At 38.1% G+C, this 27,439-nt stretch overlaps 1 protein-coding gene across 5 annotated transcripts in view; it reads right to left on the reverse strand.

Moving 5' to 3' along the window:
* Positions 1 to 12,651: 12,651 nt before the first annotated feature.
* Positions 12,652 to 27,439, reverse strand: part of GAL3ST3 (galactose-3-O-sulfotransferase 3) — a 508,852-nt gene continuing 494,064 nt past the window's right edge. For all 5 annotated transcript variants that reach the window (XM_044075823.1, XM_044075826.1, XM_044075827.1 and 2 more), the window contains one exon: positions 12,652 to 14,306. In XM_044075823.1, coding sequence (XP_043931758.1) covers positions 13,106 to 14,306 — 1,201 coding nt within the window. In that variant the 3' untranslated portion in view covers positions 12,652 to 13,105. The remainder of the gene's footprint in view (positions 14,307 to 27,439) is intronic.

The raw sequence follows: 27,439 nt of genomic DNA on the forward strand, positions 1-27,439 counted from the left end.
TAGTTGCTGCACTTGTTGTTCAGGGGGGATGCAAAGAGATTGCAGCAGGGCTGGCCCCATTGGCAGAATATCCTTTCCCCCACCAAAGAATTGAGAGACCACTCATGAGGCATTAGGATGCTCCTGCTCAATTTGTCCACAATCACGTTGGAGCTCCCTGGAATATGTGTTGCAATTAGAAAACAGGCGGATGAAATCACCCATTGCCATACTCTGAGTGCTTCTCAACAAAGAGGGTAAGCTCTGGTTTCCCCTTGCTTATTGATGTACCAGACCCCTGACATGATGTTTGAATTGCAATCATTCCCAAGGGGAGTGTTTCTTGGAATGCTTGCAATGCTAATAGCTCTACCTGCATCTCTAGGACATTGATATGCAAACTGGCCTCTAGCTGGGACCAAATGCCTTGGACTGTCTTTTCCCAGACAATGCCCTCCCCACCCTATATGGAACGTATCTGTGGACACTATGGCTTGGGGTTGTGGAGGGACAAAGGGTCAGCTTGACAACATTTTGTTGGAGTGAAACCACCAACTCAGGTCTTTCTTGCATAAATTGGTGATTATTACCAGATGGGACATTGGTCGATTCATTAAGGACCACTGAGATGCCAAGAGCCATTGAAGGATCCACATGTGATATCTCGCAAGGGGAAATAAAGTGATGGAGGCTAACATTGATCCTAGAGTTTGTAACATCAGTCTTGCAGTCACATTTTTGCTGTGAAAAATCTGACTAACTTGCGAGTTTATTCTTTGAAGTCTTTCTGGGGGAAGAGACATGATGCTGGTGTTTGTGTTTAGCATTGCTCCTATGAATTCTAACTTCTGTATTGGCTCTAGATGGGATTTTTTGTAGTTTACAGTGATCCCCAGTGAGGAGCAAATTTGAAGAATGTAGTTTCTTGCTTGCAACAGTAAATGCTTGGTAGGAGCAGTAATGAGCCAGTTGTCTAGGTATGGAAACACATGGAATCTTTGCAGTCTGAAGTGAGCTGCTACCATTGCCATGCATTTGGTGAACACCCCAGGGGCTGTGGTGAGACTAAAGGGCAGGTCTCTGAACTGATAATGACTGGCTCCTAGCCAGAAGCGCAGGAATCTTCTGGAGCAAATGTCCATTTTTATGTGATAATATGCATCCTGAAGATCTATTGAGCACATCCAATCGTCTTTTCCTAAGAACAGAAGTATATACTGAAATGTAACCAACCGGAATTCGGTTTGTTAAACTGACTTGTTCAATACACTGAGATCCAGAATCGGTCTCCAGTTCCTTGTTTTCTTTGGCACTAAAAAGAATCTTGAACAAACTCCAGATCCTATCTGGTCTGATGGGACTGCTTGGAAGACTCTTTTGTCAAGCAAGTTTTAGTTTTGAATTTCTAAGACTGCTGCATCCCTGTGACTGGGTGTAATGTCTGGGATTCTTTTCATTGTCTGTTTTTTTTTGAAAATGAGATATTGTAACCTCTGGTTATAATCCTTTGTACCCAGTTGTCCATTGTTATCCTTAGCCAGGCAGATAGGTGCAGGGATAATCACCTCCCCTGACTGCCTCCAGAGGATGGCAATCAGGCCTCCATTCAGGAGTGCTGATAGGAGTTATCAGGGAAAGAATCTCTGGAACCCTGAGTTTGTGGGCCACCTCTGCCTCGAGCATGGTGTCTTCCATTGTAACTCCCCTTCTGCCCAGGTGCAGTCATTGCCACTTGAGTTGTGGAAAGGTCCTTGGGACTTTTTCAATCAAAGCTTCCCACTTCTCTGGTTCCTGAAGTAAGAGTAAGACTGTTGAGGAGTGGAAAAGCATATGCTCATGGCAGAAAGGATCTTTCTATCTTTCTCACATATGGCAAGGGTCTCTTTAACTTTGGGGCCAAAAAGGGATGTTCTGTCAAATGGAACACTGACAAAAGACTTGAATGGCTCTGCAAATTCACATAAGTGCATCCAGGTGTGTCTTCTCATAGCTACACCAGAAACCGCTGCCTTAGTCATCCCTTCGGCTGCATGCACAATGAGCCTCATGGATGAATTGCATATTGAATCAAGGGTTGCCAGCTCGGAAGCTACTTTGTCCTGAATCTCCTCAGCTACTTTTCCTGTCAGAGTATCTGATAGTTCCTTTACCAGCTCTGTTTGAAGTCTTGTGAAATGTGCCATGAAGTTCAAGGACTGGAGTGTGAAGGTTGACAGAGAGTATACGTGCTTCCCAAATCTATCATCCTAGACTGTTTATTAGATGGATGAATGGTAAGACTTTCATCAGCAAGTTCCTTTTTGGTGGTTGCTGCAACCACCATGGCATCTACTGGTATTCCTTTAGCCCAATGCTGCTGATCCTGAGGGGTTTAAATGTGGTCTGGTCTCTTGGGAATTGGCTTGATGGAAGCAGGTGTCTTCCAAGCCCACTGCCCAATCAATTTAAGTAGATCATCAGGAGGCAGAGAGATCCAAGATCTTGGGTATGGAAAGCCTCCAGGTATACCGATTCCTCTGAGGAAAGTGATGGGAAGTCCAGCCACCCTTCTGTTTCAGGATCTCTAATATGTCTCCAAAGGAGACATCTTCTAGGGGTGACTTTAGGGAACCTTTCCCTGCCCCAAAATCAATATCTTCTGTGCAAGACTCTTCAGGGGAGTCCCAGTGCTTCCTATTGCACTTCCTCTTCAGGGGTATCTCCTCAGTGGGATTGGTCAAAGAGGTGTCTGAAGAGGACATGACCACCATGATCGGATGCTGAAGTTTCTGTGCTTGCTGTCCCAGTGCAGAGATTGGAGGGAGCTCTGGGTGAGTGGTAGGACAGGGTGGTTGGTCCGATGAAAGTGGTATTGACTGTGAGCCCGAAGTAGACAAGGTCCTCTCCATGGCCTGGAAAGCAACCCCCCCCAGAGGAATGGAAGCCAGGAACAGAAATAGACTCCCTCAGAACCATGGTCTCATCCTGCATCGAGGAAGCCGCCTCTGAGGCCAAAGTCAGAGTCAAGCTCACTTATGCCAGAGCTCCAAGGAGCATGGATGGCTCCAACAACACCAGAGTGGAACCACACTCCCCAGAACTAACAATGATGCTTCGACCCTGGGAGGGCTCTGGTTCTGACAGAAATGAAGAGCTCAGGGCAGTTATCATGCCAGAGATGGAGATCTGACCGGCAGCTGGAGTCATAGGAGGAGCAAGAACTAGTTTAAAGACAGGTAGAGTTCTAGAGCCAGAGAGCCTAGGAACTGAGCACTTTGTTGAGAAGCACTCAGAGTATGGCTAATCCCCTCGCCACCAGCAGCTGGTCCACAGTCTCAAAATGTCAGACTCCATGAGACTCCTGGTGGAATGGACTGAAGAGACTGATGGGGACCAGGGTTTCTCCATGAAGGGGCTTGGAGGTCAGAAAGGGGTCTGTCTTTAAATGAAAACTGCTTTGGTTCTGAAACTGCTGAAACCGAGGGGAGAGAGAATGTTCCAAAATTGTTTGGTCCAAAATAGTAATGGGTGTCAAAATTATCATTGCAGAGGTAGGCACTGATGGTGGAAGCAGTTTCCCAGTCAGTTCCGCTGAAACTTTGGGAATCAGGGAAGTCTTAGCCATTTTAATTGGTGATTCTGACGAGACTGCTAGAACTGATCGGCTGCTCTTCTTATATCCTTCATGTTTGGATGATAAAGTTGAAGGGGTGCTAACATCAGTTTTAGATTTGACAGATACAGATATGTCCTTGTCAAAGCTCGATTTTATTAGGCTTTTTAAGATTACTTTGTTTTTTCTTTCTACAAGGGACAAGTGGCTGAAGCATTAACAGATAGCCCAGTCTTTTTGAAGGTACACCAGGCCCAAGCAATAGACACACAAAGAGTGCCCATCAGAGTTTGGTAATTTACTATCACACTTCTGGAATCTTTTGAAGCCAGAAGTACCTTTAGCCTTCTCAGCCATGGCAGAAGAAACACACAAGCACACGGAAAGGAAGGCAGAAAGGTAAGTCTAAAGTTTTTTTTTTAAATAACCAAGGAAAATAATGTGCCAAGAATGGTATGAAAAGTTTACAGTAGCAATAATTAGAGAAAAGGACAGAAGAAAGGTACCAACAAAGGTACAAACAAATGACTGTAATGATAAAGAGAAAGTGAAAGAGAGGAGAACTACCAACGATGGCATTCAGAAGGAAAAAAACACTACTCGTGTTAAGAAAAAAGCTAACAGAGAAGCTGAGTAAGTGAAAAATAGACAAGGAATAACTAAAGAAAGAGTCTTGGAGAAATAACACTTACAGTCTGAAGAAATAAGCTTGCTTGACAGCTAACAGGATAACTCATTCGGCACTAAAAGCGGCAAATGAGATCTGAGGTAATCCTTAGTGGAGCATTACGGGTAAGGTTAAGCTCAAGAGTTTTTGGAAGGCGGGAGCTAGAATAATGGCTGAGTTGGTTTTGGGATATGGAACCAAACCCACAGTCAAGGATTAAGTGAAGACTGACATCAGTTCTGACATTACCCACCTACACTGCATCATAGTAGTGCAGTAACTGAGCACTACATATCCCAAAACACCACAAGCACAATGTGCAGTACACCCTTTGAGTAGCCTGTCACAAGGACTAAACATATTTATGGGAGCCACATAGTAAAGGGAAGTATCAGGGAAAGACAGTGGATGCATCATGATTGAGATACACTTATAAGGTCATTTCCACTGTTAAGGTTCAGGAATACTTACATTATCAACATAGATGTGCCAGATATGGAGAAAATTACCTCCCATGGTTTGCTTACTTCACATCTGGAAAAAAAAAAAGAGTGTAATTATACTTACAGTCCCTCAAATAAGAAGGAGGAGCAGCCATCTTCCAATCAAAGGCCATCTTCATTATGAGTAGAATGCATACAATACCAAAACTTGCTGGTATCACATCTTCAGAGTGGCACAAAAGTGGAGCAGAAGGGTAATCACTTCAAATGTAACAGATGCAGAGAAGCTAAAGTAGGTAATGACATTTGACCATGTCATGAAGCTAGACACTCCCCGAACCGCAAGAGTTAATGATACCATCAGACAGTGGAATGAGTCATTTTTTTTTTTTTTATGTACCATGCAGAAGTTGTGCAGGACATGCTTCAAAATGTAGTTAATGATGTAATGTACACAGTCTTTTTTCAGACAGTTATGGCTCATGTCATGATAAGGTACAATACAAAGAATATGGAGATATTACCAAATAAATTACACAGTGCCTATAAGTCTAGCAATCATATTTCCCTTATGTGAATGAAACCATTTACAGGGTAGCATGTGATAAGACTATCAACACTGCCTGGCATCTGACAGCACTGCAAAACCTGTGTGCTCTGCAAACATCGCCAGTGATATTGACAAATGGCCCCTATCCCATGCCTATCTATGTAAAGCAATCAACTTTATTCTGCAGACAGCTATGAGGGCATGTAGCCCAGCTGTAGGATCATGCTCTAGTGATGGGGCTGATGTTATGCATGTCAGTAAAAGAGTATGACATGTTATTGGACCAGCTGTTTGACATTGTGGATGCAGTTGGCAAATTTTTAGCTACACTTCATTATAAAGAACTATGAATATTCTGCTTTCACCAGGTAGATATTCTTCTGGACATTCCATTATGGTTGCCACTTCCAACTACAGAAGCTAAAGGTGTCCAGACTTGTACTCTTGTAGGACACTGACTGCAGTTTCTCTTTACTGTGCAAGAAATTGCTGGCCTCTAACTTTCTAGTTCCTGAAGGGAATACCTGCAGCCTTTGATGAGGTGCACCACAATTCTGCCCAGTGGCCAGATGCTCACTGGGGTATTTTTGAGAGTAGCAATAACCATAACAAGCTGAGATGACAAGTAATCTGGAATAATACTAAGCTCAGATATCCCCAACATAAATCCCCCAGCTCGGATCACTTACCTCCTGTTAAAGTGGTTTCCTCAGGACACAAGACAATGTAAGAGTTTACTATCATCAGCTGAAGATGATGGTGGTCACACCCACATCAACAAAGTCACCCCCCGGGCATGATTCAGGGGAGGAAATACTTGAAAATATACTAGAGAAACAGCATTTCCCAATTTCCCATTGTCTTATTTTCTGATGGCCACGGTACATATCACCGTCTGGTGTTGTCCTACATGAAAATAGTGTTTTCATCACAGTTATGGTGTTCTGTATTTGCTTGCTTGGATACATAATGATCATTGAAAGCGTCATGTTTGTTTCAGGAAATGTAACATCTCACTGCCATAACACATGCTGCATACACAGTGCATCAGGTCAAACACTGTGTCATTCACATGATAGGGCAGTGACTGGATGATCATGTCTGTCACATTCTGCTGTGACTCCTCTGCAGGCTCATATCTATACAAGTGCTGCATGTATTGAGATAATATTATTGTTTACTGTCTTCTATATCATTACATTGGCCTAGAAAGTCCTGCACTTCTTTCTAAGTGGCAATAGTGAGTTTTAGTGGCTTTCTGGATGCTCTGATTTTCTATAGGCTATATAAAAAAGGTCATAGGATCATAGGATATTACTAGGCTATCGACCCAGAGGTCATTTTTAAGCCTAGCCATTTCATCCAAATGTAATACCATGAAAATGCTAGTCAATACTGAAGATTGCATTTAGTGATGACTGCCCAAGTCCAGCAGGGTTGAGGGTGCTATCCCTGGTAAGAATTTATGGTGCCCCATCCACTTGTCCAGGTTCCTCTTGAACAGTGTCATAGAGGTGCTCTGTTTCATGTGGGAGTCACTGGGAGATAACTCTGTCCTTCCAGCATGTCCTATTTAAGTCGCAGGCCATCTTTAGGTCCCTGGAACAGGTAGCCCTAGTCCCGTTTGATTTACTGATATGCAGCAAGTTCATTAGGTTTGGGTCTTGGATTGCTCTGTAGGCCAGGCATAAGTCTCCCCTAAGAAGTCTATATGATACAGTGTACAGTGACAGGGACTTTAGATGGTCTGTGTAAGGCACATGCTGAAGCCCCTTGATCTTCTTTGTTAGAAACCTTTGGGGTACTTTCAGTTGCTGCAGGTGCTTTGTACGGTACATGCTGAACAGGGCATTATATTCAATTGTGGTCTGGATTAGTGCAGAGTACAGAGGGGTTATAACCTCTTTTGCTCTCAAGGTGATGCTTTTACTAATCAAGTGTGCTACATAGAAAGCCTTCCTTACTACAGTAGACACATGGTGGTTGAAGTTAAGGTTGCAGTCAACTTGTGATCCTAGGTTCCTTACCTCTTTGTGGGTACTTAGGGTATTGTTGTTGATTTGATAGTGTGAAGGGGCATTGTTTGTGCTGAAAGGAATGATGATGCATTTTTATGCATTTGGTTTGAGACCATGACTAATACACCAGTCACTGGTCTGTGTGAGACCCTCCTGGAGTATATACTGACATCATTTGGGGATTCAGTGACTGCACCTAGTTTGCAGTCATCTGTAGACTTGGTCAGCCACAACCCCTTAGTTTTGACCTGAACTTCTGAGAAGTATATACCACACAAAAGGTGGCCCAGCACTGACCCTAATGGCCCCCCACTGGTAACAGGTCTGCTGGTTGATGTGTAGTCACCCAGTTTGATAGTGTGTGTCTGGTTTATGAGCCAGTTGGCAACCCATCTTACAGTGAAGGGGTTTACATTCAATTTGCTAAGTTTATCAGTAGTGCCTGAATGTGGGACTGTGTCAAAAGCTTTTGCTAAGTCGAAGTATGCTGTGTGCACTGATTTGCCCTCATTAGTGGCCCCGGTCACATTTTCAAAGTCCACCAGATTTAATAGGCAGGATCTGCCCTTGACGAAGCCGAACTGGGTAGGATCCAGGGTTTAGAGGTTGCCTATGTCCTTATTTATTTGGTATCTCCAGCTTTGGATATCATGTCCATGGAGAAGAGTCCACTATGTGGCACAGGGTTTAATCTTTTAAAAACATCAGTTTTCTCTTGATTGTCACTCCTACTTTTTAGACGCCCACTGAATTATGTACATTATGTCTGTAGATGGTGTACTCCATCAGCTTGTCAGCAAGCTTCAGTGGTTCAGTATGGGATCTTGCATAATGAACTATGTAGCTGTTATCACATAGGTCTACTCAAAAAGATAACTCAGTATCTGCTCTTTAAAATGATCTTCCTGACAAGATTTTGCAATTTGATCTGTCTTAGTTGACAAGGCAAAGTCATAAAACATTTATGGCAAAAATATTGGAAGTTGTGAAACTAATGCAAATGCATTACAATTGTTTATTACACAGATTTGAAATTTATAACATGCAGATCTTTATAAAGTTAACTCCATGAATGTAATAATTTTCAAGCTCTAGCCAACAATGAGTTTTGGACAAACAAAAATAAGAATATTGCATTTACTTTCCAAATCATATTGAAAGCAAACCAAGCATATTTTAATTCTTGAGACAGAATTTCAAAATGGCTTTTAAAAAATATGGGGCTAAAATGTTTTAAACCAGCAGTCTTACAAGTATACAGTTTTTTGAGTACTTGGAGGTAGTGGAGTAAAAACCTGTTGAAAATAACAACTATAGCTTATCCAATAAATACAGTAATTGTAGACTAGGTGCAATTAGTCCTTTAATGTGCTGTCTGCAGATCACAATTTTGACAATTTTCTTTACTGATATTCTAATGTTTGCATTTTCTAGGGCATTGCATATATATATTAAAATCAAAGCAACAATGTTTTTGTAACCTTAGAAGACATTCCACTCTAGTAACAGTAAATGATATAGGTAGAAGTAAGTGAGCCAAGCACTATACAAGACTTTATTCCTAGTACAGCCTTCACTATGTTGCATCGATTCCCAAGGTTTAAAACAGTTGTTCTACACTCCACTCTGGTCTAGGTAGATGTGGACAGCAATGTGCAAATATTGTTAATAACTGCGTACATCCGGCTAAGTGGTGGAAACACTGTTATGAGTTAAGCATTCTTAAAACATCCAACCAATGCTATAATTATTAGCACAGGTAAGAGTCTGACACTGATCCTTGTATTAATGTATCTTTTCTATTATTTTGTGCTGTCGGCTGTGACAGTGTTCCTACTGCCATTGGTTATCCTCATCTCTCACACTGGTCAGTAACATTACATGAAATGCTAAAGGCAGCATCAGTACACATTAGCAACAACAAAATTCAAATATTTTATTTATCTGCATTCTTACAGCCTAAAGTGGCTGTATAAATTGTAAGACAGTTTATACAAATTGGCGCAAATCCATGAGCAAGATCCCCTCCTCCCATCCTACAAGTTTACTTCCATCTGTTGCTATTATTAAACATGGCTTTCAGATTAGAACTCCTATCACTGTATTGCTTACAAACAGTTTTATGTTACTGCCACTTGTTTAGAAAATATTAAGTACGTAGCATATATACACTGTAACATTCCTCAGAGATACCATGATTACAAAACAAGGTTGAGTATACAGCGTATGCTAACCATATTGCTGTCTAAACATGACATAATGAAACACGATGGTCCTGCATGTGGCTGCAGTCTCTGACTTGGTTCAGTCCTTCAGATTTTGTGTTGCACTTGTATAAATATACTTTGTAACATCCTATATTATATTAATTCAGTGCATTTGTTCTAAAGGGTTGATCCTTTTTCCCATAATGCTGTTTTCTCATGCCTTTTTTCTATGTACAAAGAGCACTGCAATATCCCAATACCATCTTCTTGTATTGTAACTTCTTGTGCTGTATAAAACACCACATAAATATGAAGTCTTCATTCACTCAGACGTCCCAGGTATTCATTAAGTTCACCTTTACCCTTCTGTACATAGCTGAAACGAGTCACATTTCCAGCACAGATCCTTCATATTGCTTATCATTGTGTCTATTCTCTCAGTAAATGTTGTTTTGTACATTTTTGGCAGTGTCACTATCCACTGGAAACTTAGGAGTCGAGATTAGAGACAAAGTCATACCATACACACTACAACAGGCAGGGACCACCGCAACTTTACCCTTCCATTATTTAGCTCATCGATGCACTTTACTTCATCTAAATTATATGAAAGTACATTAAAACTTGCTTATCAAGTCATAATCTCTCTCTTCCATATCTGCAAATTAATCTGCAACTGTATACCTAACATTTAACATGCAGCTTCTTGCTTCTATTACACTGTTTTATATTAAATTTCATCCCCTTTTCTACATGATAGTTTGACATTTCTAATATTTTTTTTCATATTTCTCTAAGATTTAATATTATTTATTGCAGATTTAATTTTAGGTTACCTGCACATTTTAGTATCATCTCTTCCTCAAATGGAGTACCACAAAAAATCTACAATACTATGGCCTAGCTCTGATCCTTTTAGTAATCCGTATCCATAATCTTCCAGTATTTCTGTCAAGTTTAACCAACTAAATTACTTAATAACCCATAATGCACTGGACTAACTTTTGATTATTCATCACTTTTGCAGTTTTTTGATCATCCCAAATATTAGGATCTTTTTCGTAACATTCACACATCAGTAAATACAATTTAGCTTCCATAATTATTTAAACTCAAAGTTGATAAGCTGAGTTTTAATCATGTCTTTCAGATGACCCTTGTTGCTTTGCAATTTTTCATGGTAACAGAAATACTTTAAATAATTACTCTGGCAATTTTAAGTGTTAACTTTCATGGATAATGGAGTTTTACAGTGTGGTAAAGCAGGAACATGCAACACCATACCACCATTCTGCTGAATGCATGGTCTCTCTCTTGTCCACCTTTAACAAAACTGGGCAGCAAGAGTGTTTCCTCTTAGGCTTCATGCTGAAAACTGTGCTATTACTCTGAGATCACACAAATGGCCTAATGTGCATTGATGAGACTTACTAGTTTTTAATTTTAGTCATGCCTATTATACTTAAATAATTGAATTCTGATTGTATTTACTCAGTGTGTACTAAACAGCATTAGAGCAGTCCTGCTGTAAACTATGCTATACATAGCAGAAATACCTCTCCTTAGCATGTAGACTATGAAAGTCATCATCTCCTTTCGGCTTATCCAGTTTAGATGTCACCACAGTGGAACAATGGTCCGCAGAATGATTGGCAGTGAAGTTTTATGGTGCCAAGTTGTCAGCCTGGTGCCCAACCTTCCACAGAAGGCACAAACATGCACACATTCACACCTAGGGCCAATTGAGAGTGTCCAATCCACCTATAGCATGTCTTTGAGATGTGGGAGGAAACCGGAGCACCTACAGGAAACCCATGTGATGACAGGGAGGACATGCAGACTCCGCACAGAAGGCACCCCAGCTGAGAATTGAACCAGAAAAGCCTCTTGGTGTGAGGCAGCAACGCTAACCGCTGCACCACTGTGGCTACCCATATAGCATGTAGACTGTGAAAGTAATTCAAATAAAATACTTTGTTAGGCTTGATATCCCTTTCTGTCAAACTGTAAGACAATCCAAAGCTAAAAAGTTTAACATGATCTTTGTCAGGAAAAGTGCAAATTCATTTTTGTTTGTTTTGTTCTTAACTGTGAGGTAAGAACCTTAATTTCTAAGAGGAGGCTGGGGGTGGAGGGAATTTTGCCAAGGTAATTGGGGCTTTGCTTCAATAAACATATTCTTTTGAAGTTGGGATACATTCAGCAATCTTTTAGCTTTTAATAATTTATATGGAGCCAAAATAAAATGCCTCATAATGTTTTTTCTTTACTTAATATAAATAATGAGTATGTAATTTATTCTACCCAAAGACAGAAAACCATTAAGAATGTTAATAATAAATGGTGTGTGGGGAGCAAGTGTTCATACAAAAGTGCATTTAAGAGTTGCAATAAATTGAGTTAAAGGTGTTGCTGAGCTTATCGGCCCAGAGCTGTACGTTTAGAATCCCCATTCTCCTAAGATATTTCACTAACAATGCAGTTGGTCTGCTAGTTAAGGAAACAGAGTTGTATTATTTTATATCCCTAAAATCACATCAAGTGACACCTGTCCTAAATGACGCCATATTTTATACTCTTTACTATTGGATTGTGGCAGAAGTTTACGTACGAGTGTTGTCCTTGGACCATTAGTGTTTAATCACGTCACTCTCATACTTGCTGGTGTTAATACATTAACATCTGTTTTCAAATAAATTATTTTGTCTCTTCTGGTCTAGACAGTATTTACAAATGTGTTCCGTCAGAATGCATACATAACCATATAGCATTTAATTATTTGTGGAATTCTCAGACCTTATTCTTTCATTCCTTAATATTACTCTATATCCCCAGCTCTTTAATGGAATTGGTGTATATAACCTATGATATTCTATTCTGTGTTACTTGTAATATTTATTACACTATAACAGTTACAGCATGTTTTTCCCCAATGTAAGCTGTATACTATCTCACCATTAATGAGATATTTGTCACACAACAAATTATACAAGATGCATCTTATAAGACATTTTTTGCCCCAAGATGATATTTTGTAAGTAAATCTCATATTACATAAAATATATGCATTGATATGAAGCATGGTATACATCTTAGATCATTTACACAGCCATTGAAGTTCAGCTATTCTCATTTCAGCATTCAGTGCATGCCTTTAGAATTCAGTGACAAAATACTTTTATCAATAAAAAGTGATGGATTTTATAATGCTTTATTCTCACATAGTAATATAGATATACTTACTTTGATCACTCTCCACAACTTCATGGATTCCAAGATAACTACTTTGCCAACTCTGTTATATTTATTTGAAATCCTGAATAAATTCAAATTGAATTGTCAGACATAGAAGTCTAACTGAAAGCTATTTGAAAAGGTTTCAAATGTGCACTTTGTTGTAATTTTCTACCTTACAGCTAAAATAGCAAATGAGTAAAAGATTAACATTGTAATCCTATTTAGAAAAATAATTTCCAATGATCTGACAGTTTCTAATGTACCAGAAATATTATATAGTAGAAATATCTTGCAGTTAAGTACATACTAGCCTGTTCAAGTCAAATCTTCTTTAGTGTAAGATCTTAATTTCAGTTTAGAAAGCAAATGTATTATAGAAACAGATGACAGTCTTATGGAAGACTGAAAAGTCTCATTTGTTTTTCTTTGTCCGATATTTAACCGGGCTATTTCTGACTAGATGGTTAACACGTGCAGCAGATTTCTGTTTCTGTAAGCTAACTATTGGCTTTCGCATTTGATGATATGGAATTTTTTTCCGGATCTTTATGGTTGCTTTTCTTAATAAGTATCTTGAATACTGCACTTCTGGCATGACAAGCTTCAGGCAGTAGTTTGTGGCAACCGAGTTACTATTTACTGGGAGGTCATAACCTATAATACTGACCTCTGAACTTGGTTGCCATGGACGAAGTTCTTTATTTTTAATCTGGGCAGATGAACGAAGCTGTGGCCATCCACCAAAGCAATCCTGCATCAGTTTTTGCACAGACTGATTCAGAAGCTGCACTTCTTTCTCCATACAGTCCGGTCCAAAACTCTGCACCTTTTTCCAAAATGTATTATTAAAATATTCATACAGCTTTGCATCAAATGCATTCCACTTCTGTACCTTTTGTGGAATATCTGATGAGATGTTGTGCTTGGATTCCTTACTGCGCATATTGAGCTTCACATACAAGATATCATCGAGATCCCAAGACAGCAAGTCTTTAAGTAAAATCAGTGATTCATCAAAATATTCTGCTATCATAACTAAGGAAAATATGCTTTCAATCTGTTTAATGAAGCTGTTAATGTACTCTTCATCCAAAGGACTGTGGTCCTTGTCTCCACCTAAATCAAAGACAAGGGTGTTATGAGCATACATTGAGTATCGTTCATCTGCTTTGTAATACTTTAGTGGATTGCTAAGAAATATTTCCATAGAGTTATTGGGAACCCTCTTGAAAGACTGACAGTGTTGGTTATAGTAACTAAATAAGGACTCAAACATGGCTACGGGTTCCCGTAGGATAGTAACATAGACTGAATTGTTTGGCATCAGTTGCTGCAGTTCTGCAAAGTTGAAGCGCATGTGGTTAGTGATGATGTGTGGTGGGATGGTGTAAGGATGAACAAATTTTTTTGAGAAATTTCCAGGGTAACAAAATTGGTGATCACAGCCATGTATTGGTAGAGCCACTGTAATATTATTCTTTTCAGCAAATCGAAAAAGGATATTCTGTACAGTAGAGCTAGCAGTCTTGTGTGTCTTTAAAAAGACAATCTCAGTACGCTTTTCTTTGGTAGCTCTTTGATGAAAACAGCCAAAGTGAAATGGTTTGGTGTACCTGAATAAAAGCAGAAAACAAAAGTCAGTGTGTTTACTTGACATATATACTTTTGAAAAAACTCAGGCCCAAAACATCAATACTTTATTGATGGAAATAATTAATGAAACTTATTTGGGCATTATTGGTTAGTTTAATGTCATTCCATAGACAGTATATGTAAATCCTGCATTAGCCATTTCAAACTTTGAACAGCACTGAGCAGTGTTTTATTCTCTTCTTACAATTACAAAAGTTTCAGTTCATATTAACTTCTCACATATATATAAATGCCTGCCTGTTTCAACATATTCATTACAGAAATGAAGAATGCTTCTAGAATATGCCACCTTACAAAACCTGTTCTAATATACTGCAGTTCCAAGGCTGAACACAACTGGCAATTTGTAGAGAGGAGGTGGGTTTTGCCACCTGCCAACTATGATCAAGATGCAAGAGATCCTTCCAGGAGCCATGTGGACACCAGGAAAAATATGTTGTTTGAAATGGGTTCATTGAGATATAAGAACAGGAAATCAGCAATTAGCACTGAAGCTTTCAGTGTAGTAGATGCAAGACAAACATAAAACAATTTCTTTCAAAATTAACAGGAAATGTATTAATTTGCATGCAAGAAAATGGTGTTTAATTGAAGGTTATCAGTTAATAGAGGGTTCCAAAAGTTTTTTACATATAATGTCACTTTTCAGGAACAATGAATGCAGTGTCATGTAACGCTCTGATAAAAAACCTCTGATTAATAAATTTCATATTGCTAGTTTGCAGTCTAAGATTGCATTTTTATGTAAGCAATACCACAACTGGGATGTGGTAATCATAAAGACTCTTTGTACCAAAGGTAAGCGTCCAGTCTGGTGGACCCCAGCCATAAACAAACTCTACAACAAAAGGAGGAAGCTACTACAAGATAGAGCAAAATCCTTAAAAGGTAAGACACCTTTGATCACTACAAGTAAAAAACTAAGAGCTCTCATAAAATCATCCAAAGCAAACTTTGAGAGAAAAATAGCTAAAGACTCAAAAAGACAATCATAAGGCCTTCTTCAGCTATGTTAGAAACCTGGGAGGAAACTCCCAGATATGCTCAGAACTAGTTCAAAATGATGTGAAGATTACTGAACCTACAGACATTGCCAACATACTGGCTGACAGGTTCAGTGCAAACTCCCCCCCCCCAAAAGGTGAGATATCTATACCAAACGATTGTAGCCCCCCAAACATCTCTAACGCCCAAGTGAGAGCTGCTCTCTCCAAAGCAAAAAACACAGCATCCATGGGACCTGATGGTGTCCCTGGCTGTGTGCTCCACGAACTCAACGAGGAATTAAACCCACAGCTAGGACAGCTGTTTAATCATAGTCTCACCTCTGGATACGTACCCAGGGAGTGGCGCACTGCGACAGTGGTCCCACTTCATAAAGGCGCCTCCACCGACCCAGGAAATTACCGGCCCATTAGCTTGACAAGCCTTATCTGCAAAGCCATGGAGAGGATCATAATGGATCTCATAAACAAAGACATAGGGAATTTGCAGACTTTGGATCCAACCCAGTTTGGCTTTGTCAAAGGCAGATCATGCCTTTTAAACTTGGTTGACTTTTTTGAAACAGTCACCAAAGCCATTGATGAGGGAAAAGCAGTCCATACAGCATACCTCGATCTGGAGAAAGCTTTCGATACAATACCCCACTCGGGTATCATTGAAAAACTCATCAGCTTAAATGTTAACCCATACATCACAAGATGGGTTGCAAAATGGCTGAGCGACAGAACCCACAGGGTCAGAGTTGCTGGCGCCATGTCAGACTCTAAACCTGTCACAAGTGGTGTCCCACAGGGCTCAGTCCTGGGCCCACTCTTGTTTGGCATCTACTTCTCCGAAGTACAAGCAAACACAGGAGGGTTATGACTGACAAAGTTTGCAGATGACTGCAAACTGGGCGCCGTAGTCGAAAACACATCTGACACAGATATCCTTCAGAAAGGTCTCACAGAAACGGATAACTGGTGCCAGAGCCATGGCCTAAAGTTAAATGCCAAAAAATGCATAGTTATACCCTTTGGGAAAAACAAGGTTACCCCTAGCTACCACATAGGTGGCAATCCACTGAGCACAGAAGAAGTTATTAGGGACCTGGGGACCCAGGTCGACAGTAGCCTGTCATTCGACACCCATGTAGCTAAAGTAGTCAGGAAGACCTTCTACATTGCCCACCTTATCATGAAGGGATTCACATCTAGATCAAGGGAGGTCATAGTTTCCCTGTACTCATCACTCATCAGACCAATGATTGAGTACAATGCCCCATTCGGAATGTATCTGACCCGTCACTTGCAGCAGCTGGAGAGGCCACAAAAGTTCCTCACCAAAAGGATAAAGGGTCTCAAAAATCTGTCCTATGCTGCCCGACTGAAAGAACTTCAGCTCTATTCAGTCGCCACCGCTTGCTCAGAGGTGACCTGTGCCTGACATACAAGGCCATGTCAAAACCAGATTTGATGAATATGCTTCACCTCAATAAATCTAGATCCATCAGAGCCACAAGGGCGGGAGACTTAAACCTCGACATGGCTATTAATAGGACGTGCTGGAGGGATAGATTCATCACCCAAAGACTCCCTATGCTGTGGAACAAAATCCCGGTATATGTGAGGCAGAGCACCTCGCTGGCCTTGTTCAAGAGAAATCTTGACCAATGGATGGGAGATCGCAGATATACCCCATGGATTACCTCAGTGTCACTGCTCGACAGAGGCACAGCAAAATAATGGGTATAGTTCCCCATACTAAAGGGGTGGCGTAAGCCACAAAACTATGGGCTAGGCTTGTAAATGCCCTCGGGCAGATAGCCTAGTATAAACCTATGAACCTATGAACCTATAATAAGGCACTAGAGACACTTGTGATATTATGGTCTCTAAACATCGTTAAACAGCAAGTGTGCACATAAAGAAAGCTTCTTCATTCTTCTGAAGTTGGCACTAGACTGGAGAGTTAATTAGAGTAATGTCACTTTGAAGACACTTTTGTAATAAATTATACTAATAACATATTGGGAGTTTTTCCCAAATAATTTTAACTGCTTAGATAATTTTAAGGAGGCACATGTCAATTGGGTGAAAAGAGAAGGAGGACAGATGTTGATTGCCCATAATTTGATATCAGACTTAATGATATATAAAGTATAACCTCATTAAAGGTTTATATGCACATATTAAGTTATCAGTCTACAGCCAATGACCAAATGTCAGAATCAGTCTCTGTGCCTTGTATCTCTGAGGTTAAGACCTTAACCATTATGCTACCTCCTTCTCCTATAAAATATTATCTATAAAAAGTACTCCTGCATACATTACTAGAAAAGGGAAAGGACACAATTTGCATTCTTTGAATCAGTATCAGAATTACGAAGCAGAAGTAGAAAAAACAGTAGAGTAAAATGTTGAGGGTCAAAGGCCATCGATATTTTGAATGAACTGCCATTAAATGAATGATGAAAAAAAGGCTACATACAAGTTACAAACTGAGAAGTAAAAGTCGAACACCACCACTTCTAAAATAAACCCGTACAACTTATTTTTGACTTAGAACCTCTGTTTTACATCAGGCTGCTCTCTTCTCCTTGTCCTATAATTAGTTGATACAAGGGGAAAACAGATATCTGTACCTGCCATGCTGTAGGCAGTTCCACAATTTAATTGTTTATATCTTACCTCCCACAACTCTGTGTGTTAAGTTCACAGACAGCAAAAAAAAGACACAGAAGGTACCCAGACTCCTCCAAAGGCAAAATATTTTGGTTTCTGTGTGAATGTTCAGTCACCGAACTTCAGTTTGTACAATAAAGTAATGCTGATAACTGCTACAGCTGTTGAAAGGAGAATAAGATTTTAATTGCAGCGCACCACTTAAGAAAACTGAAATCTTGTCTAATAAAGAACACACTAGGAAATGTCCTTTTATACTACCATAAAACTTTTCAAAGACCACATTTCAAACTACTGAGTGTACTCCAGGAAGTTCCAGCTGTCTGATGTGCACCTGTAAGGCTATTAGTTAATCATGAGACTACCCTGAGGTGTGTGTAAACTTAAGAGAGTAATTTAGTTGTCTTTTTCATTTCTGTTTGCTGTCAGTCTTTCTAGTTTATGAAGTAGAAACATGCAGCATTCATATGTTGCAAGGTGGACAACAGTTTTAAATTCAGGGATTTGTTAAGTGCGAGTCCAAGAACAACAAGACTGAATGTGTGAAACAGGATTTGCATACTCCAGGTGCAAGGTACCTGTAATCTTGAGTATTTGGAGTATTCCATTTTTTTCTGGGGTAGGGTGATCTTGAGAGTAAGTGTGTGTGTGTGTGTACATATATATATATATATATATATATATATATATATATATATATATACATATATGTGTGTGTATATATATATATATATATATATATATATATATATATATATATATATATATATATATATATAATGTTTGTAATCTCAAAAGTACAATGCAGCAATGTGCAGAGCTGATTGTGAACAATGTTTCCTACACTGAGACTGAAGATACAGCAATCCGATAAACTTAGCTCTAACTTTACCCCTTTCTCCACTCCATCTGTTCCTCAAGATATACCTGAAACTGGGTCACCTCCAGGTATCACTCAAGACTGAGTCCTAAACTAAAAATACTGCATCGGTGGGTCCTAACAACATCCCTGTATGCATGTTAAATAGCATGAAGCATGATTTAACCAACCCCTATCAACACTATTCAGCCTCAGCATCCATACAAGTTTAGTACCTAGTGAGTACACAACAGCTACAATCAATCCCCTGCATAAGAGAATTACAGACCCATATGTCTGACCAGCTTCATATGCAAAGCCATGGAAAGACTTAATACGAAACTAATCAATAAGGATATAGGGAACTTCCCAACACCTGACCCATCTCATTTTGGGTCCAATGGTTAGGTCATGCTTAATCAAAGTACTAGACATTTTTGAAAAGTTCACTAAAGCAATGGATGAAGGTAAAATGGTACACTTTCATACCTCAAACATGGCCAAAGCTTTTGACACAATCCCCAATTCAGGCATAGTAGAAAACTTAAATAAACTGGGAATAAACCCCCTATGTCTCCCATTGGATTGCCAACTTGCTCAAGGTAAGGTATAGGAAATCAAAATAAAGGAAGTTACCTCCGCAAGGAGACTAGTTACCGCTGGAATTTCCCAGGGCTCTGCGCTGAGACCTCTCCTATTTGTCATCTACCTCTCTGAAATAAAAGACACTACTAAAGGACTCTTGCTGACCTCTTGTAAAAAGTAACTTTAAAGGAGAACTGCAATTGTGGTTATTCACTGTTCTCCTTGCGTTATTACCATGTCTTTCTTTCTGTAATACTGAGACTTGAAATTGTCAGTCTCAGAAATACAATAGATGGACTGGAAGAGGAACTGTGCAGCTGTACTGTTTTGATTTATGAAGCGTGCTCCTAGGAAACGTTTTACAAATGTTTCTTTATCATTGAGAAATACAAGAGTTAACTTCTATTTAATATGGCAAAATTTTCACTGAAATTTGCAATATTGTTTGTTCAGATTACTCATTACACAATAATATTTTGGGGACAGCATGGTGTTTCACTGGTTTAGATCTCTGCTTTCACAACTCCTGCATCTAAAACTCAGTTTTGACCTCTGCTCACTGTCTTTATGAAGTTTGCATAATTTCCTCTTTTGTTTCTGTGGCTTTTCTCTAAAAAAAAAAAAAAAATATATATATATATATAAATATATATATATATATATATATATATATATAGGGTCTACTTTGAGTCACTTAAAACTCATTTCACTGAATTTCAAATCACTCACATCAAATCGCTGAAAGCTCACATCACTAAAAACTCATTTCACTGAATCACATTTCACTGAATGTAAGTACTGTTGGGCAAAGAAAATGTATATGCTCTTTTCCCCACTGTAGCATGATCCTGGAGTTAGTGTATATATATATATATATATGTATATATATATATATATATATATATATATATATATTTAGGAGGTGGGGTGGGTGGCATGGGGGGCATAGCTCCCCACCTATTTTTGGTTTTATATTGTCACCTTTCAGTGAAATGAGATTCATAAATATAAAAGCTAAGTAGGTGAGAGCCTATGCGCCCCCAACTATACATACTAACTCCAGGATCGCGCTACAGTGGGGAAAAGGGCATATATATTTTATTTACCCAACAGGACTTATATCCAGTAAAATATGATTCAGTGAAATGAGTTTTCAGTGATGTGAGCTTTCAGTGATTTTTGGAGGGTGAATTGAAATTCAGTGAAATGAGTTTTCATTGAATCAAAGTAGACCTATATATATATATATATATATATATATATATATAAATATATATATATATATATATATAAATATATACACACACACACACACACACACACACACACACACACACATATATATATATATATATATATATATATATATATATATATATATATATATATTGCATTCACCCTTGTTCTTGTGGTCCAGGTTCTTGCGGAAAAGCATCAGAGATGAAATAGATTACTTATAGTTTACTCATCCAGTTAACAGAATAATATCTATCTATCTATCTATCTATCTATCTATCTATCTATCTATCTATCTATCTGGGTGGCCTAATGGTTGAGGTGTTTGCTTTACAAACACAAGGTGCAGGGTTTGAGTCTCACAAGGGATAATTGTCTAGGTTTAAAATGGCTCGCAAGGGCAGTTAGCTTAGTACTAATCTATGAATATCTATCTTTTATTCGGCACGTTAGTCCCACTAGGCTAGTAGCCTCTTTTCAGGGGTGTCCAATGTGGTATTTATACTAGTAGGGGCAATTTGGCCAGGGCATTGTGAACTCCCTTACTCTTTTTGTAGGAAGAAGTATTGCAATAGGATGGAGGATGGTTGCCATGGCAGCAGGAGGTGGATGGAGTAGCTGGTGCTCCTGTTGCTGAAAATGCTGTAGAATTTACTACAGTGGAGTCTAATGATTTACCAGATGAATTACTTGTAAATATGATCAATGATGAAGAATCAGTGATAGAAAATGTGGCTTTGTGGAGTCAAATAATGGATAAAATTAATCCTGAAAAAAACAGTTGTTCCCATGGTAAAGGAAATGATGTCATGGAATAAAAGGAAGGAAGTTATCTTGTTCCTGTTTGCCAGTCAGTCCAAGAACCAGACAGTGTACTGCAAACATCAACAACAGATGTTGCTAATGTTACATATGATACTATTGTGAAGAGGTCACAGACTGAACTTGTTAGGATCAATGCAAAAACAAATTCATTACCTGTGGTACATATTTCATCTGCTAAAGACATTATTATTGATTGGTATTGTGTTCGGGACTTTGTTGTTCCTTTGGGATTTATAATTAAAGACTTTCATGCATTTATACATGTGGGGAAGGACACCTTCTGCGGTATCACCTTTGAGACTATTGAAACTGCAGATCAATTTTCACAGCAGGTTGATGTGAAAAATTTGTATCAGCCATTTGTGCAGTACACTTTTTCAGCCCTAAATAAGAACTTAAGAAACTGATTCTGCAGTTCAGAATTGCAGACTTTAATGATACTTTTATTAGGCAGCATTTCACACTTCACTGTGAATGTGTTTTTTATATCAGGAAAATGTATGATAATAGGGGATTGTGGAAAGGGTCTATATTATGTTGTCGAAAGGACTATTCATTGAACGCCCTTCATCGACACATAAACACCGAACTACCCAGGGGAAAAAAATCGCATGGCCAACAACTAGGAAGACAAATTGTCACACCCTACTAAGTAGGGGGCTCTGCCCCCACCCCCAACTAAATATACCAACTCTGAGATTGCACTACAATGGAGGAAAAGGCAAATTCCCGACGACGGCCAAGTGATTTTTTTTTTCTCCTTTCAACAATGTAAATGGAACCTTTGTTTAAATGGTCTTGGGAAGTGTGGGTTTTGCTATCTAAGCAGCATTGTAAAGCGAAGCATATTCACAGTATCATTTCTATTAATGACCATAAAGCATGTGTGCACTACAAAGGGCAGCCTAAAACTTTTTTTTTTTTTTGTGGCTCCTATTCACATCAAATTCAAAATTGTGATAAGCAGATTTATTGTCAGTGTGGTGTTCTAGGTCATTATGTTTCTAATTGTGTTCCTTCTTATAGGGAATGTAAAACTGTTGGGCATTTTTGGTTTGACTGTCCCAAGTTACTTAAAAAAGATGTAGGTGATACTAAGCAAGTTATGCAGGATGCTACACATAAAAACAATGAATCTCCTGGGGAAAAGGTTAAAGCACCACATATCAAGGCTGTGTAAGATAATGTTCCTCTTACAACTTCTGATATGCTTTAAGTATTGGATAGAGAAGAGGCGCCTGACCATGATTCTCAACATACTTTAAAAACAATGTAATAAAATAAAAAAAGTTTTATTTTATTACATTTTTTCTTATGTCAGATTTTTTTGAGCCATTCATGTGTTTTTTTATACTTTACAAACAACATCAGAGTCCGTAGAGGAAGAGGGGGAAAGGAAAGTGATGGCAGTGATGACATGTGAAGTTGTGGAAACAAGGAAATGGATGAAAACAATACCACTATTGGTAAGTGGGTACATAAAAGGAAGCTGAGGCAAGGGGCGAAGAAACATTCTGTATAGAAAGGAAAATGATAATCTTATTAGCAGTTTAAATGTGAACAGCTTGATTAATGTACGTCTCAGATTACAGATTTTACATTTTTGTATATGGACAGGGGTTGATGTCTGTTTACTTGATATAAGATTACTTACTGATTTACAAAGAAAACAGAATCAGATTATTTGAGGGCATAAACATGTTTGGAGGAATGGAAAAGAGTTATGCCCTCGTATAGCTATTTTGTTTAAATCCATTTTTTTTCTTTTGTTAGCTGTATTACTTGATATTTCATGATGAATTCTTAGTTGTAATATGCAGTCCCGGGCGCGTATTTTTAGATTAATTGTTTATGCTCCTAGTAGTAAAACATCTAGGGAAGATGTATTTCATCTACTGCAACATTTTGAAGAGTTAATTGTTTCACAGATTAATTGTTTCTGCTCCTAGTAGTAAAACATCTAGGGAAGATGTATTTCATCTACTGCAACATTTTTAAGTGTTAATTGCTTCATTATTGTGTGGAAGATTGGAACTGCCATAAGAGAGCTGACAAAAAAACGCAGATGTAAAGTTACTGCATGAGATATTATATGTAAAGTTACTGCATGGGATATTAGGGCCGTCTTATCACAGAGGTCGATTATCCACCAAGATTGCTTATTTTAACTGTACAGATTATTTTTCTTTAAATTCTTCTGTTCTTATCCATGTAAATATAACTGATTACATGATATTGGTTTTTGAGCTTGTTAGCAATGTATCTAGTTTAACAGTTGGTAAAGGTATTAAAAAGTTAAATGGTTGGGTAGAAAGAACAAGAGATTGGAAAGATATGTTGCATCTGATATGGGAACAAGCAGACACTTTAACTTTATTGAAAATTGGTCACAGTAGTGGACACATAAATCAAAACATAAACTTGCCTTTTGTTCTGTAGAAAAACAACTTCTCGGTAAAAAATAATAAGTATTTATCTGCTTGAAAGAATTATGAGGCTGCCTTAAAGTCTGTCGACTCGGATGTGATATGTTATTCAAGTTTCTAAGCAAGAAGTTATCTCCCTTTTTAAGAAGTTAAAAAAAGATTCAGAATTAATGCTAGGGTTGCTTAATACTGGTTGTGTTATCCCCACCATCCAATCTGAAATAATGCAGATAGTGGAGACTTAATGTTCAAATTTTTTCCCCCATGACACTGTTATAAGACAATAGACTGTCCTTCACAGTTTTGCAAAAGACATTAAGGTATTAGATGGTCACATATCTTTGTCAGAATTAGATTCTGTTTTGTGTGACCTGTCTGCTGATTTATCCCAAGGTATAGATTATGTTACCTATGGATTCTATAAAAATATGTCTGAGATACTGAAACTTATTTTTGTTAATACATTAAATGAGGGGTTTGATACAGTTATAACTTGTAAGTCTGTGTGTGACAGTGTTATAAGATTTACATTTAAAAAGGGCACAAAGAAGATATTCAAAATTGGAGGCCCACTATGTCAGCAAACATAGACTATAACATTTTCTGTAAAATACTGCAAGTTAGACTAAGTTGTGTTTTGAACATAAATTTCATGCAGGTCTTTTTGGAGCGAAGGGGAGACTGAGTAGGGAAATGTTAGTAGTGTTACGTGAAATTAAAGACAGTATTACTCATACTAAGAAAGGCCTGCTTATTTCATGTGATATCCAGAAAGCCTTAGATATAATTTCACATAAAAGTTTGTGGAATACATTGAAATTTTACAGTACTGGTACTATATTTTTTCATGTTCTACACAGTATTTATGAAAATATGTGGGTTAGGCCTTTAATAAAAGGTCACCTTGGAAATAAAATTAAAATTTGTCAAGGTGTCAAACAAGACTGTCCATTGAGTGGCATGTTATTTAAAGTGGTGAAGAATGTTGTTGTAGAACAACAGGAACTTTTCTGTTATCGGGCCAACAGCTGTAAGCAGCCTTTGAAATGTTAACCTGCGTTTGCAAAGATCATACTGCTGCCGCTGATGTTTATTCGAAAAGTTATACTTTCCTTGCAGAGTAGCACCCAGTGTATTACTTATTTACTTATTAAATAGCAAAGTGTATGCATCCCCAGCTCCTAAGCCCTTTAAAGAAAAGGATGAATGTGTTTATTTTTACATATTGCAGCATCCAGAAAGTGCGCTTTATCTGAAGGCAATGCTGTTCGTTTTTTTTTTTTCGGGTTTTACTTTCATCTTCCATTTCAGAGTGTCACTGATTTTGTCACATATTAGAACTGATTATTGCATAGTTCTGCTGTGCTTTTCATTTTGGCTTTGTTGTCACAGCACCACTCATTTTTCAGGCAAAGTCAGTGCTGGCTGGGTATGTTGTTGCCGTATTCTGGTCTTAATTTCGGCTTTGATCTGTGTGACTGTCACTCCTTTCGGCCCAAGTCCCTGCCGGTTACACAGTTAGTTTTTCAAAGATCTGTGTGACTTACTAATTACGGCTTACATCACAGATGTTAATTTCTGATAATAAAGAGGAAGTGCTCCTCTTCCCCACCAGCTGCTGATTTTTATGGGTCAGTGTCTTAACATGTGGAATGCTGTCAGTCAGATATGGCAACCTAATCACACACAAACAACGGGTAAAACACTTTTGCAAAAGTTGAGACATCTGTTAAAATTATGAGCCGAACATCGGGAGAAAGCCTTTCGAAAAATAGGAACATGTTTTCCCAATGTTAGCATGTAATTAAGATAACATTCGGGTTACTTTTCCATCTACATTTCACTCCACAAGTGTTGCCCCGTTAACGGAAAAGTACCGAACAATGTTCTAGATCCTGTAAGGATGCTTTATGGGAAATCATACCATGCTTCACTCTACCATTATTTTTTTTCATATGCTGATTATGTTAATCTTATACTCAAAATATTGAGATTACCCTTCAGTAAATTTAAACTAAGTTATGGAAAGTGGGATTGTCCCTCAGTATGCAATTGTGAGTTAGTTTTGGTTTTACATTATCTTTACATGAAATCCAGTTTGTGCTCGATAAAATGATTATTTTAGGAATAACTTTAGGTGGACAACAGACATTTATGACCTAGAAAGATTGCATTCTTGTTGATATACAAAAGGCTTTGGATACCTGGCAGTATTTTTCATTGTCTTTTTAAAAACAAAAATGTTTTTGAATGCTATTATACTAAGAAAATTAGGCTGCATAGGGCATTTTTTTTTTCTTTTTCAAAAATAGAGAAAGTACTTTTAGTCAATTTTTTGTTTTTCTTTTTGTGGGAAAGAGGTTAAACCCTATTAAGATAATATTTTTTTTTGTTATAAAAAATAAAAAAAAGATGGTGGTATAGTTCTAATAAATCATTGTCTATTTAGCATCTCTGCATTTATACTGGATACTTCTTAGGTTATAACATGACTGAGTGGATTTGCATAGTAAATTGTCATGGGAAAGAATACAATGATACTTGGGAGAGTTTGCTTATAGGTCAACTTACGAGACTGTGCCATTACATCTTAAAGGAATACACTGATAAAATACTTGGTTGGAAATTTATGGTTTCTTTATCTATTAAGTCCAGAAAATTGTGTTATATATATATTTGTGAAGGATTCTTACATTTTTGATAGGCCAAAGAGAAATATTTTCCCTCATATTTTATAAGGTATTAACCATAGAAAACATAGGTTCCAAAATATTAATGAAATTCAAGACATTTGTAGAGTCTCTTCTTAGGCAAATTACAAGTTAAAGGTTACATGAAATACAAGGTTAGAGGTCAATGTTTTTGTCATATTTTAATGTTAAAGAAATCCTTTCACAAGTTTTTAGAATGTTCCAGAATTCAGTTATTCTGGCAAATGCTTTTGCATTCTTATAATGCTGATTTTCTTTTTCCTAACATATTAGACATGATTCCGTATGGATTAGCACTATAACTCTTTGCCTGTTGATGTATGTTTGACAGATGCATTTTTTTTGTTGGGGTATTATGGCATATTTGGTTAGCAAGCTGTGAGGACTTATTGTTTAAAAGAATTGGGATTGTGCTTTGATATTGGGTAAGCTAAGGAAATAGTTGTGGAAGACAGAGTAGGGGAATATAGGTTTATGTTTCTCAAAATTATATTGCTGGAATACTGAATATTTTTTTTTATTATATCACTTTTTAGTGTGTATATTTTTTACCCTTGTTGTCATGATACAAGTTCCCTAATCTTTTAGGTAGGTGCCATGGGATCTTTTATATCCACCCAAGTTACCACCAACTCAGGCAGATGGGGCCTCTATTTAACATTTCATCTGAAGGATCATAGGAAGTTACTAGGCTATTGGCTCTGTGGCCCTTACAATCCTAGCCAAGAATTTAGCCCATGTTCCAACAAGTCAGCACCCACTGCCCCTGTCCAGTAGGAACAC

Source organism: Protopterus annectens, chromosome 6.part1 (assembly GCF_019279795.1).
Source record: "Protopterus annectens isolate FY-2018-M chromosome 6.part1, PAN1.0, whole genome shotgun sequence".
Lineage (NCBI taxonomy): Eukaryota > Metazoa > Chordata > Ceratodontiformes > Protopteridae > Protopterus > Protopterus annectens.